This window comes from Bacillus rossius, chromosome 14 (assembly GCF_032445375.1).
Source record: "Bacillus rossius redtenbacheri isolate Brsri chromosome 14, Brsri_v3, whole genome shotgun sequence".
In the NCBI taxonomy this organism is placed as follows: domain Eukaryota; kingdom Metazoa; phylum Arthropoda; class Insecta; order Phasmatodea; family Bacillidae; genus Bacillus; species Bacillus rossius.
The window spans coordinates 1,498,477-1,512,842 of record NC_086341.1 but is presented as its reverse complement, the minus strand read 5'-3'; the positions used below and the strand labels follow the sequence as shown (position 1 = coordinate 1,512,842).

At 48.6% G+C, this 14,366-nt stretch overlaps 1 protein-coding gene across 2 annotated transcripts in view; it reads left to right on the top strand.

Moving 5' to 3' along the window:
* The window catches only part of LOC134538957 (clavesin-1-like), a 34,363-nt gene continuing 19,997 nt past the window's right edge, over nucleotides 1–14,366 (top strand). Inside the window, exons 1-3 of one of the 2 annotated variants that reach the window (XM_063380582.1) lie at nucleotides 1–63; nucleotides 3,343–3,529; nucleotides 11,819–11,913. In XM_063380582.1, coding sequence (XP_063236652.1) covers nucleotides 3,346–3,529; nucleotides 11,819–11,913 — 279 coding nt within the window. In that variant the 5' untranslated portion in view covers nucleotides 1–63; nucleotides 3,343–3,345. The remainder of the gene's footprint in view (nucleotides 64–3,342; nucleotides 3,530–11,818; nucleotides 11,914–14,366) is intronic. The other variant, XM_063380583.1, reaches the window with a different exon arrangement.

Below are 14,366 nucleotides of genomic sequence, written 5' to 3'. Positions count from 1 at the left end.
CGCGGAGCTGTCGGCCCCAGTCGACGCGTGGTCTTCGTCGCTGTCCGGTGGACGTCGCCCCTCGTGAGTAGACCCGAGCCCGCTCTGACCGCCGCATCACTCCTTCACGAGGAAGTTCTCTTCGCAGTCGAGTATTAAAAGAAAAAAATTGGTTGTCTGTAAAGTCGGTTTACGGACGATAGTTTAACGTGACAAAGTCATAACAAAACATTCATGAAAAATTGCATACTTTTTTAATTTTTCAATATTATTTACAGTTTTTGCAAATTTAATTTAAATAACTTGTTTAAATACAATCACGAACAATTAGTTAAAACGCCCGCATTAACCTGTTTGATATTATAGAAGATTTTCTCGCACGGTGGTTTGCCAGTTCTTGCACGCTCGGCTCAGGCGGAACGTGACAACGAGTCATGCTTTTTCGTGCGAGCAGCCGGCGTTCATCGATTTATAAGACGTTATCACGTCAAAAAAACTGTCACAATAGAATACCAGGGAACAGTTGGCATTTCAAACTGAAACGTCTACACACAGAAATTATTTACGAAATGAATTGGCTTGAGAAAAAAAACCGAACATTTAATATTTGGGTTTTTATTTAATTGTTATAATGCTCTTGTACTAAGTAAATTATTAGAGAATACGATAAAACAATCATAAATACACACTCATATATAAATGTTTTTAAATATATTAAATATTCAAGTCAAGTTGGTATGCATTTTTTTACAAAAATAGATTTGCAAATCGGAATTAAATATTGACTACTTAGAAGAAGAAAAAAACAATTCCTCCCACTTATGTGAGTGTGAGGCATGCAGGGATATGATAGGAAGAATATACATCGTTGTAGCCCAATAAGGATTAAAATATCCCCTCCAGAATTATATCTGAGTAACCTTATAGGCCCGTTTGTGTTATTCTGTCTAAAATAGTGTTTTTTTTTAAATCCTGGAGGGATACGTCTGGATCCCACTGACCATGCCCGTGACTAAACCCCTGTGAAAATCCATGGACCAAACCACCCCCCCCCCCTCCTCATTCGACATTTTTGCGACAAGCCACGGACCTCCCCACTGACTATGTCCTTGCGACAAGAAACGGGTATCCTACCTGGCAACGTCCGTTTGACAAGTCAGGCTCTCAACACGTGTTTGATTTGGGGAGTATTTAATTGGGCCACGCTTGTTTCGACTGGCCCAAGCGTACTCTAAGCCAATAACATACCAGCAGAAACTGAAAGGACAAATTACATTCCCTGGGTCCAGTACGAATTCTAATTAAGAGATAATCTTAAATAATTGTAAAATGATTATGATTCATGTTTGGAAATGGCTTGAACTGAAATACAATTTGGTATCAGTCCTCCAGGAGTACCTGCTGAGTCCTGGTTGCAGGATTGTCTGCGGAGATGCCGGACTTCCACAAGTTCCTGATCGACGGCCAGCCGCCCAGCTTCACGATGGGCGACGAGAGGCAGACTCTGGAGCTGGTACTCCTGGGGGAGAAGTACTAGTTGGTATCAGTCCTCCAGGAGTACAGGCTGAGTCCTGGTTGCAGGAGTGTCTGCGGAGATGCCGGACTTCCACAAGTTCCTGATCGACGGCCAGCCGCCCAGCTTCACGATGGGCGACGAGAGGCAGACTCTGGAGCTGGGACTCCTGGGGGAGGAGTACTAGTTGGTATCAGTCCTCCAGGAGTACCTGCTGAGTCCTGGTTGCAGGAGTGTCTGCGGAGATGCCGGACTTCCACAAGCTCCTGATCGACGGCCAGCCGCCCAGATTCCTGATGGGCGACGAGAGGCAGACTCTGGAGCTGGTACTCCTGGGGGAGAAGTACTAGTTGGTATCAGTCCTCCAGGAGTACCTGCTGAGTCCTGGTTGCAGGAGTGTCTGCGGAGATGCCGGACTTCCACAAGCTCCTGATCGACGGCCAGCCGCCCAGATTCCTGATGGGCAACGAGAGGCAGACTCTGGAGCTGGTACTCCTGGGGGAGAAGTACTAGTTGGTATCAGTCCTCCAGGAGTACCTGCTGAGTCCTGGTTGCAGGAGTGTCTGCGGAGATGCCGGACTTCCACAAGCTCCTGATCGACGGCCAGCCGCCCAGATTCCTGATGGGCGACGAGAGGCAGACTCTGGAGCTGGTACTCCTGGGGGAGAAGTACTAGTTGGTATCAGTCCTCCAGGAGTACAGGCTGAGTCCTGGTTGCAGGATTGTCTGCGGAGATGCCGGACTTCCACAAGTTCCTGATCGACGGCCAGCCGCCCAGCTTCACGATGGGCGACGAGAGGCAGACTCTGGAGCTGGTACTCCTGGGGGAGAAGTACTAGTTGGTATCAGTCCTCCAGGAGTACCTGCTGAGTCCTGGTTGCAGGATTGTCTGCGGAGATGCCGGACTTCCACAAGTTCCTGATCGACGGCCAGCCGCCCAGCTTCACGATGGGCGACGAGAGGCAGACTCTGGAGCTGGGACTCCTGGGGGAGGAGTACTAGTTGGTATCAGTCCTCCAGGAGTACCTGCTGAGTCCTGGTTGCAGGATTGTCTGCGGAGATGCCGGACTTCCACAAGTTCCTGATCGACGGCCAGCCGCCCAGCTTCACGATGGGCGACGAGAGGCAGACTCTGGAGCTGGTACTCCTGGGGGAGAAGTACTAGTTGGTATCAGTCCTCCAGGAGTACAGGCTGAGTCCTGGTTGCAGGATTGTCTGCGGAGATGCCGGACTTCCACAAGTTCCTGATCGACGGCCAGCCGCCCAGCTTCACGATGGGCGACGAGAGGCAGACTCTGGAGCTGGTACTCCTGGGGGAGAAGTACTAGTTGGTATCAGTCCTCCAGGAGTACAGGCTGAGTCCTGGTTGCAGGATTGTCTGCGGAGATGCCGGACTTCCACAAGTTCCTGATCGACGGCCAGCCGCCCAGCTTCACGATGGGCGACGAGAGGCAGACTCTGGAGCTGGTACTCCTGGGGGAGAAGTACTAGTTGGTATCAGTCCTCCAGGAGTACCTGCTGAGTCCTGGTTGCAGGATTGTCTGCGGAGATGCCGGACTTCCACAAGTTCCTGATCGACGGCCAGCCGCCCAGCTTCACGATGGGCGACGAGAGGCAGACTCTGGAGCTGGGACTCCTGGGGGAGGAGTACTAGTTGGTATCAGTCCTCCAGGAGTACCTGCTGAGTCCTGGTTGCAGGAGATGCCGGACTTCCACAAGTTCCTGATCGACGGCCAGCCGCCCAGCTTCACGATGGGCGCCGAGACGCTCACTCTGGAGCTGGGACTCCTGGGGGAGGAGTACTAGTTGGTATCAGTCCTCCAGGAGTACCTGCTGAGTCCTGGTTGCAGGAGATGCCGGACTTCCACAAGTTCCTGATCGACGGCCAGCCGCCCAGCTTCACGATGGGCGCCGAGACGCTCACTCTGGAGCTGGGACTCCTGGGGGAGGAGTACGAGCTGAAGGCCGCGAAGGAGCTGAGGGAGACTCCGGAAGTCGTGGACGAGTCCTTGCGCCAGTTCCGCCAGCTCGTCAGGGGTGAGTGCTGTCTCCACACTGGTAACTGCAATACGAGAGTGAAGAGTGCGTGTGCTGTGTGGTTGGTGGATAACTTTGTATTTTACGGAAAGTGTTTGGTGGTTAAGTTTTTTTATTAAAATTCTGTACCATATTCTTGCTTACTGTTTGTAAGCAAGAATTGTCATTTGTTTTTATAGTGTTTCGATACTCAGGAACATAATAAGCTTGCCAGTTTAGTTTTATTGGAGAGATTGGATCTATATTCTCGATCATGTACCGGGTTTTACTCGTATTTATGCATGGATCATATTACATCTATATTTGACTATGTTACAGGCGATACAAGTTTTTTTTGTTTCACTTAATCATCTATAATTGGCTTTTGGGAAATTATTTTAACTTGAGGTTCCGGATTTTTTGGATCAAGTAAGTGGCGTCCTACATGAAAGGCAATCAGTGAGTAGCTGACCAGTTCACCATTACGTACAAGACAGTGGATGCTAGTCTTTTGTCGAAGTATACTAAGAAAAGTCAGAGTCTCTACTCCTGATATTTACAAGAATCTAGCAGATAGTTCAGAACACATTGTTATCTTTAAACTCTATTTGCTTAAGTCTTTCTGTGCATCACTGTGCTCTAAAACCGCACTCTGATTGGATACGCCTTAATGAGAAAGACCACAACTATCCACACATTTTTTTCAGTAATATTCTATAGTTTCAGGAATGTAGGCATAAGAGATACTTTTGGTTACTAGGCAAACTTTTTCTAGTTATTATCCAGATGACTTTGAGCTACTAATAAAACCATAGCACAGTAATAAAAACTCTCGTTAACTCAGCTGAAAGGCAGCAACAACATAATAAATATCTGGAGATCTATTTTCAGAGGCCTACAAAGTTTAACCATCAAGTAACTCGACTCACGAATTTGCCAATGTTTCTGTTAGTTGGATGTTTTTGCGATGGATCGCTATATATAAGAAGCGGTTAACGAGTATTGAGCTATTTTCTTATACCCACTTGGTAGATTGCACACTGTCTCATTGCTTGTGAGGAACTTTGAAATAGTCTGTGAAGCTCATGGTAGAAAGTTAATCCAAGTGTTCACGTTACTTAAAGTAAACCCTGATCACATAATGACTCTTGTCCGGTTCTTGACGGGACTAAAGGGAACGCCTTAGCCGTGTTAGACAACTTCCGAGATTTGTCTGAAAATGAGCACCCGACACAAAAATATTCGTTCTTACCAAAAGAGCAGTAAAGAAGTCACACTTTTAGCTAATTATATTGGCAAAAACAATTATCGCATATTTTTTTGCCGTTAACTGATTCGTCCTGATGTACGGGAATGACTCAAGACAGCATCTGCTAGAGATCTGTCCTCTCTGGCCTTTTGCCTCGTGTTCTGTGTGTTTGCATGTTTATATGTTCTGTCCGTTATTGATGTGGTTTCTTATGACAGTGTATCCAGCAATGGCGTACGTGAAAGGAAAAAAAAACCTCCATCTGGAATGTAATAGTGGCTTGTTGGAAAGTCAATGAATGCATATAAAAGGCAGGCAGGGTATTATGTTCTTTTCTTCAACGACATTATATTTGTACGTTTGCCATAAAGATAAAGTTTGGAAACCGACGAAACGGACGCGGGTAATCTTGGGAGCACTCAAGATACAGCCGCGAGATAACCTCGGCTCTGAACCCATGTCTGTTGACTCGTCGCTCTGTCATTCTGAGGGCGGAATACAACTATAAAGACATTCTCACTCGTCACCACATGAGATATTTGAGTTTTAACAATTTTCAGGACACACACCATTTCTGGTTTACTCTGTACTTCAAGAAAAATCCTCGAGGTTCTCGCATTATTTCGTTTGTGCACAGTGAAAACCAGCAACATTAAATTGTTTTAAATCAATCTTCACCATTGCAAAATTCATTCATAAAACGCACTTCGAACATATATATTTTAAATTAATTTAAATATTATGTAGTTACCGTTCAGAATTCACAACTAACAACTATATTTTATTCTACACTGTAATTTTAAACTATTCACAATTTGATTTGATTTAAAATATAAGTTTGAAACTGTATTAGTTTGGTATTTATACATGTCGACATAATTTTTTTAAGGTTCACCAATGCCATTTGTATTATAGACAGAATCCATAAATTTATAATAGACAAGAAAAGTTTGTCTTGTAGCAGACAGTAACATTGACTTTTAAATCAGAATATAAATATCGTAATTTTCGTAATCAAGTTAGTTATAATCTTGTGTCAGCCACCAAAGTGAAAAAAAAAAAGCGTGTGCGTTGAGCCCACACGTGACATAAGTGAAACTCCTTCCTTATCAGGCATAGATAGAGATAAATTATTAACATATTTTAATGAACAAGAGAATAGTAAGGATGCGGGTATGTACTCAAATTAATAATAAAAAAACTGAGCGTTACGAGAATGCCGTAGCATCACTGCTGTGTCATCTCTACCTCTCCCCTGCCGTCTCCCCTTCCGGCCGTTACAACTAGCATACAGCATGCTCCGCTACGTACCTATCCCCCCCCCCCCTTTTTGACGTCTTCCTATTCGACCGCTAGTGCATGCGTTGGAGTGGTGTCACCGCTGACATACTCCCCTCCTCTACCGGCCCCCCCCCCCCCACGTACTTCCCCTAGTGCGATCGGAATTTTCGTAACGCTAAAAAATTGTAGCCTCCTCAGCAAAAAAAAATATCACTTCAAAAACTTGACAGCTATTAAAGCAAAAAAAAAAATACTATGGGAGATTTGTTAAACGGTTTCATTAAATAATGAGACACTGATCTACTTTGGAACCACCTAAAATACGTATATAAAATAAACAAAATATTATTCCCGGGTCCAATATGTATATGCTGAAGTCAAAACTCACCACAATTATTCTCAAATTTTATTCTAATGATTCAACGCTTCAATATATGAGCAAGACCATTATTTTCATCTCTCTGTATCGGCCAGCCTTGAAACACCCACGCAGGGTTCGCGTGGTCTACATTTCCTCGCTCCTCGCTGCGCATTGTTAGGTTGCACAACCTGACCGGACTCATAACTGGCTCAGGGTCGCTCACAGACAGAGAGTATAATTGCTGGGTCCAATTACTGGCGGCCAGTCGAAGAGAGGCGTACAAACCTGCTCGCTCTGTTATCTTGCCGCGCCATCCAAACACCTGGCGGTATCCTGAGATAACATTTCCATCGGTAAAGCCCATTTGAGACCGCTTCGTATTCAGTATCCGAGAACCAGCCAAGTGTTCATCGGCTGTCACTTGTCGCGTCAGTATTGTTACAGGTGGGAAAAAAAATGTCCAGAAAGAATAACCCAATGAATAAAGTTTAATTAAATATATTACCTAATATTTATACGATTCGTCAAGTCATAACACTACAGTCCACGAATTAATCACTCTTTCGTAACGCCGACAGTTCACTCCCCCCACTGGAGCTCGGCTCGTCAGTGGTTCATCTCTCACCGCGCACTGCCTCGCACTACTGACTCGTCCGCACTCACAACACCCGGATGCACTCGAATCACTCCACGGATCCGCCGATAACCCCACCAGCCTCTGTCACCCCCACCCCTCCCCGCAGACCGTCCTAGATACCTGCCAAGACCCGCTCTGGAAAGGTCTCGTAGCGCTCCGAAGTGTCCCGTCATCGGAATCCACGACCTGACATTCGAAGCTCCCAGAAGAAAAGGCGTCCTAGTTACGTCACTTCACGCGGACCTAGTTCTGGGAATGGGCATATTACTGGAGGAACAGGGAGAGAGGCGCCGCTTCTGATTGGATTACCGCAGACCGCAGAAGGACGGGAGCCTCCCCAGGACCCCCTCCCCCTGGCCGACCGGCCTGCCTAGTTGCCTCGCCTCTAGCATCCTCGTAACAAAAAGTTTTTTTTTTTTAAATTTACTGTGGTAATTATTATGGGCAGATGTTTTTCGCGAAATAATTCTGAGCGCTCTTTGTCTGCAACAAGGCAGCCCTGTTGATGGGCGGCCGTCAGTGAGAGACGCCATCGCCTTGATTGGCTTCCGCGCAGGATTGCCGTGACATAGGGCAGACACTTAGGGATAATCATGGAACACGAGCTGGTCTCGACATGTCCTCGAGTCCGAGCAAGGCCGTGGAGGCGGGCCTCGTCGCGCCCCCTCCTGTGCCTCGAGGCTAGGGGCGGGGGTGGAGGGGAGAGCCCGACCTCCAACTCTACTGTATGCAATGCTACAATTAAAAATGGCGCACACGTCCACGACTTATCGAGGGCTCGCGGCCAGAGCTTCGGGTCTATCAGACTTAGCCAGTCAAAATACAAACATTCTACACAGGGGGAAAAAAGTCTGTACTTTTACAGAAGACTCTTTTGGAAACCAGTTGTCAAGAAATAGTTTATAATACGACAAGAAATATATTGTAAATTGGTACGACACATGACTATGATTATTTTTGCATATATGAAATACGTTTTTCGAGATACTAGAATTTGATTAAATGCAGTATTTTGGGTATACGCCATTGCAGTTCTGCATTGTCATGGAAAAATTCCGAAAATAAAAAAATAAAAATGTAAAGATAAAAAATTTCACAGAAAACAAGACTGAATCAACTGTTATCGAACAAACGGAGCCAACGATGAAACTTAACAAGTGTTATGTACAACACAACAATGACAGTACAGAAAAAAAAATGTTCAAGACATAAATATCATACAGCAAAAGGGTTCTATGAAGAAACTTAGTCATGGAAAAAATAACATAACAAGATAGACGAACACAGTGGGGTAACAACGACGAGACATTAAATGCAGGCAGACAACAAACCTGGACAACGCAGCAAACATATGAACACAACTATGCAGATAAACAAGTACTATGGACAACACAACTACGATAGAACTGACGAACACAGAAGGTTTTTAATGACAAAAGTCGCGATGTCTCGGGAACTGACATCGGTTCCCATCAGGCACAAACAGACTGGAAAACCATCATCTTGTCAACCGACGAGCGAAAAGGCGTCACAAGGTGTTTGGCGTATATTTTACCCACTAAATTGTAAAATAATTTTTAACAATTATTGCTGTGATACAGATATATTTTAATAGACTGAAAAATTCGGTGAATATTTTACGATAGCCTAAGATTAAGATACTCATAATTTTGATAAGCTTCTAATTGACTCTGGAGGGATCTATGCCAGTAACAGCACCTCAGGTAAAGAAGTAACAAACCACAACCTACCCAGTTTAAACGCGTCAAAAATCAGCTGACAATGGACACTTAACTTTTCCCTGAGTGTACAGGGGGACTGTGGAGTTTATCCCCTAGACCTTGTGTACTTGGTACCGGCGTGTTGGTAGCTCTGGAGCAGGATGGCGGTGTTGGTAGCTCTGGAGCATGGTGGTGTTGTTGGTAGCTCTGGAGCAGGATGGCGGTGTTGGCAGCTCTGGAGCAGGATGGTAGTGTTGGCAGCTCTGGAGCAGGATGGCGGTGTTGGCAGCTCTGGTACAGGATGGTGGTGTTGGCAGCTCTGGAGCAGGATGGCGGTGTTGGCAGCTCTGGAGCAGGATGGCGGTGTTGGCAGCTCTGGAGAAGGATGGCGGTGTTGGCAGCTCTGGAGCAGGATGGCGGTGTTGGCAGCTCTGTAGCAGGATGGCGGTGTTGGCAGCTCTGGAGCAGGATGGCGGTGTTGGCAGCTCTGGAGCAGGATGGCGGTGTTGGCAGCTCTGGAGCAGGATGGCGGTGTTGGCAGCTCTGGAGCAGGATGGTGGTGTTGGCAGCTCTGGAGCAGGATGGTGGTGTTGGCAGCTCTGGAGCAGGATGGCGGTGTTGGCAGCTCTGGAGCAGGATGGCGGTTTTGGCAGTTCTGGAGCAGGATGGCGGTGTTGGCAGCTCTGGAGCAGGATGGCGGTGTTGGCAGCTCTGGAGCAGGATGGCGGTGTTGGCAGCTCTGGAGCAGGATGGCGGTGTTGGCAGCTCTGGAGCAGGATGGCGGTGTTGGCAGCTCTGGAGCAGGATGGCGGTGTTGGCAGCTCTGGAGCAGGATGGCGGTGTTGGCAGCTCTGGAGCAGGATGGCGGTGTTGGCAGCTCTGGAGCAGGATGGCGGTGTTGGCAGCTCTGGAGCAGGATGGCGGTGTTGGCAGCTCTGGAGCAGGATGGCGGTGTTGGCAGCTCTGGAGCAGGATGGCGGTGTTGGCAGCTCTGGAGCAGGATGGCGGTGTTGGCAGCTCTGGAGCAGGATGGCGGTGTTGGCAGCTCTGGAGCAGGATGGCGGTGTTGGCGGCTCTGGAGCAGGATGGCGGTGTTGGCAGCTCTGGAGCAGGATGGCGGTGTTGGCGGCTCTGGAGCAGGATGGCGGTGTTGGCGGCTCTGGAGCAGGATGGCGGTGTTGGCAGCTCTAGAGCAGGATGGCGGTGTTGGCAGCTCTGGAGCAGGATGGCGGTGTTGGCAGCTCTGGAGCAGGATGGCGGTGTTGGCAGCTCTGGAGCAGGATGGCGGTGTTGGCAGCTCTGGAGCAGGATGGCGGTGTTGGCAGCTCTGGAGCAGGATGGCGGTGTTGGCAGCTCTGGAGCAGGATGGCGGTGTTGGCAGCTCTGGAGCAGGATGGCGGTGTTGGCAGCTCTGGAGCAGGATGGCGGTGTTGGCAGCTCTGGAGCAGGATGGCGGTGTTGGCAGCTCTGGAGCAGGATGGCGGTGTTGGCAGCTCTGGAGCAGGATGGCGGTGTTGGCAGCTCTGGAGCAGGATGGTGGTGTTGGCAGCTCTGGAGCAGGATGGCGGTGTTGGCAGCTGTGGAGCAGGATGGCGGTGTTGGCAGCTCTGGAGCAGGATGGCGGTGTTGGCAGCTGTGGAGCAGGATGGCGGTGTTGGCAGCTCTGGAGCAGGATGGCGGTGTTGGCAGCTCTGGAGCAGGATGGCGGTGTTGGCAGCTCTGGAGCAGGATGGCGGTGTTGGCAGCTCTGGAGCAGGATGGTGGTGTTGGCAGCTCTGGAGCAGGATGGCGGTGTTGGCAGCTCTGGAGCAGGATGGTGGTGTTGGCAGCTCTGGAGCAGGATGGTGGTGTTGGCAGCTCTGGAGCAGGATGGCGGTGTTGGCAGCTGTGGAGCAGGATGGCGGTGTTGGCAGCTCTGGAGCAGGATGGCGGTGTTGGCAGCTGTGGAGCAGGATGGCGGTGTTGGCAGCTCTGGAGCAGGATGGCGGTGTTGGCAGCTCTGGAGCAGGATGGCGGTGTTGGCAGCTCTGGAGCAGGATGGCGGTGTTGGCAGCTCTGGAGCAGGATGGTGGTGTTGGCAGCTCTGGAGCAGGATGGCGGTGTTGGCAGCTCTGGAGCAGGATGGTGGTGTTGGCAGTTCTGGAGCAGGATGGTGGTGTTGGCAGCTCTGGAGCAGGATGGCGGTGTTGGCAGCTCTGGAGCAGGATGGCGGTGTTGGCAGCTCTGGAGCAGGATGGTGGTGTTGGCAGCTCTGGAGCAGGATGGCGGTGTTGGCAGCTCTGGAGCAGGATGGTGGTGTTGGCAGCTCTGGAGCAGGATGGCGGTGTTGGCAGCTCTGGAGCAGGATGGTGGTGTTGGCAGCTCTGGAGCAGGATGGCGGTGTTGGCAGCTCTGGAGCAGGATGGCGGTGTTGGCAGCTCTGGAGCAGGATGGCGGTGTTGGCAGCTCTGGAGCAGGATGGCGGTGTTGGCAGCTCTGGAGCAGGATGGCGGTGTTGGCAGCTCTGGAGCAGGATGGCGGTGTTGGCAGCTCTGGAGCAGGATGGCGGTGTTGGCAGCTCTGGAGCAGGATGGCGGTGTTGGCAGCTCTGGAGCAGGATGGCGGTGTTGGCAGCTCTGGAGCAGGATGGTGGTGTTGGCAGCTCTGGAGCAGGATGGCGGTGTTGGCAGCTCTGGAGCAGGATGGTGGTGTTGGCAGCTCTGGAGCAGGATGGCGGTGTTGGCAGCTCTGGAGCAGGATGGCGGTGTTGGCAGCTCTGGAGCAGGATGGTGGTGTTGGCAGCTCTGGAGCAGGATGGCGGTGTTGGCAGCTCTGGAGCAGGATGGCGGTGTTGGCAGCTCTGGAGCAGGATGGTGGTGTTGGCAGCTCTGGAGCAGGATGGTGGTGTTGGTAGCTCTGGAGCAGGATGGCGGTGTTGGCAGCTCTGGAGCAGGATGGCGGTGTTGGCAGCTTTGGAGCAGGATGGCGGTGTTGGCAGCTCTGGAGCAGGATGGCGGTGTTGGCAGCTCTGGAGCAGGATGGCGGTGTTGGCAGCTCTGGAGCAATATGGTGGTGTTGACAGGCGAGAAGGACCTGGTCGTGCCCTTGGACGACGAGAGCTTCCTGCTGATGTTCCTGAGGCCGTGCAAGTTCTACCCGCAAGCAGCCTTCGATAAGGTGAGCACTCTGCACAGAGCACACTCGTTTATTGCCTCGTGACGGGACTCACGGTCGGTTCTGCTTCGAGGATAAACGTGGCTTCCTTTCTGACTTGGAACGTTTATGTCCATGCTCCCGATATGCGTTATTTCTTATATAAGGTAGTACACGTAACAGGAACGAAAAATTCGCAATATTCTTAAGGTCAATTACTTATACTATTAGCTCACAGTGAATCTAGAGGACTCTGTACCTGTGAGAAACACTAGCTGAAAGAAGAATATAATTACAGGCAGCCCAGTTGAGACGCTGTACAAGTCAGCAGCCAATGAACTGCCGTCATTTTACCGAGCTAGCATAATACTGTGAGGTCTATCCCGTGTGACAATGAATCTGAAAATGTTTCCAGTTCTTAACGTTCAGTTTAGAAACTATTAATATTTGTAAATAATATGTTCTATTAATCAGTGGAGCACGTTCTTGCCCTGCAGATATTTGAAGAATATCTTGGTACGGGACTTTTTACAAATTACCATTGAAATGATAAATCCTGTGGTTTTCCATTATACTTTACCAACTATGCGCTTTCTTCCTCTTGTGTGGTTGGACTTACATTAACGTGTCACTTCTTATATGATCTTGAGTTTAAAAAAAACTTTTTTTCTGGGTGTGCGACTTGTGATTCAGTTTAAAGTAGTTTATACTGTAAGCCAATAAAAAGCTTAAGCTTGTGTAGCCGTGTGGAAACTAATTTAGTCAAAAATACCGCGCAATAATACTGTTCCAAACTATAATGTTTATACTAATGCTCTCACAAGGAACGTAGAATGTAGTTTTAGAATCAGGAAATGTATGCTCTTTGCCCATAATAGTGTGGGTATTTATACAGCCTGCAATAATTTGTAACTGCTTCTAATACTAGTTATTACGGACTTGAAATATTCGTGGGTTCAATGACAGCCAGAATAGTCTCTATAGTCCTCTACATTCTCGAACAAATGCCACCAGTTCATTGGCTGCTGACTTGAAATACGTCTTCACCGGTTAGTCTCTGATTGGACAGCTCTCTGATCGAGGGTACCCGTTTGGCCCACAGCACTCTAAATGGTCTGTGAGCCAATAGTACGCTCAGAACATTGGTGTACCTTTCTTCAATAATAGCCTATCACGGTCTCTTCTTGTGGCAGGACGAAATATATTTTACATGGCGAAGTTAAGTGGCGGCGAATAACGGACATCCGACATTGCAATACGTGCTTTCTCATTGGCTGGATCAGTTGTGGAACCAGCTTCCATCGCCGATCAGAGCCAAGTAAGAAATTCAGTGTTACGAAAGTCGACGAGGTTTATTAGAGCGCAGCAAACAATCAATTAGACCGCTGCTAAATGCCACGACACCACACTTTATCACAGGATAATGGCGCAGTTTCCAAGCCTGGCAGCCTTCAGTAAACTGGTTTCCTTGATCCGACAACTTCACTTACCTTCGCCTTCCTGGTCGGCTCCGAGACCTCTGGCAGAGTTCCGAGGTCAAGGCCGTCTGATGGACGCCGTCCTTCTGTCCAGCTCCTGGCGAGGAGCCCCTGTGCCTCGCTGAACAGTTCACGCTCACACTGGCACTGGGGGCTGCCAGTGAGGTGAAGCCAATAGGCCGGTACTCCAAGACGCTCGGGCGAGCCAGCGAACAAGCACTGCCTTGCTGGGACACGACCGTAACCCAACTCGCGGGCCGTATTCCAGGACGTCTCCAAACAGAATCCCGGTTCAGCGGGCGTTTCATATAAACGGCGCCCTGCGCGAGGCTAGAAACTGGTTGAAACTTTATTCCAGCGGACGTTTCAGATCCATCGATACAATTGTTACGGCAGAAATCCTACAGATAGCAGCACCATCGCGCAAAAAAAAAAACTTGAACCGTCTATCTAATTTTCTCAGGTACGATCTTGAAATGACCGTTGAGGTGTACAAAATTTGTTTCAGGATAGTTTCGCTATCATAAAGTTTCATTTGGCACACCAACACGCTTGGTAAGTCCCCCAGATGTTCACGAAATTGAATATATACGAGTTAATGGTGCCAGACACAGGTCCAATATCTTGACGTAATCACAAAAAAAAAGTGAGCTCTGCGCATGCGCGTAAGTTTGGGCAACAGAGAGATCACAGATGGGACACCAAAATCCGTTCTATAAAAATAAGGCACTGACCGTGTACTATCTAAGGGTCTGGGAGAAGTAATATGCACTAGGAATACGGTTAAGGTAAATGTGTAGCATATTTAACATATAATCCCTTACTTATGTCTCTTGGAATACCGGCCATAGTCATCCAGTTCACTTAGTGAATGGACTGAGCTAAGTGGAATTAATCCTCTTTTGCACATGTACCATCTCGAGACAATTTTTTTTTTGCTAAAAATAAATATTGTCTTATTGCAGTTTGAGACTGACTATGTGATTTTAAAATGGTTTT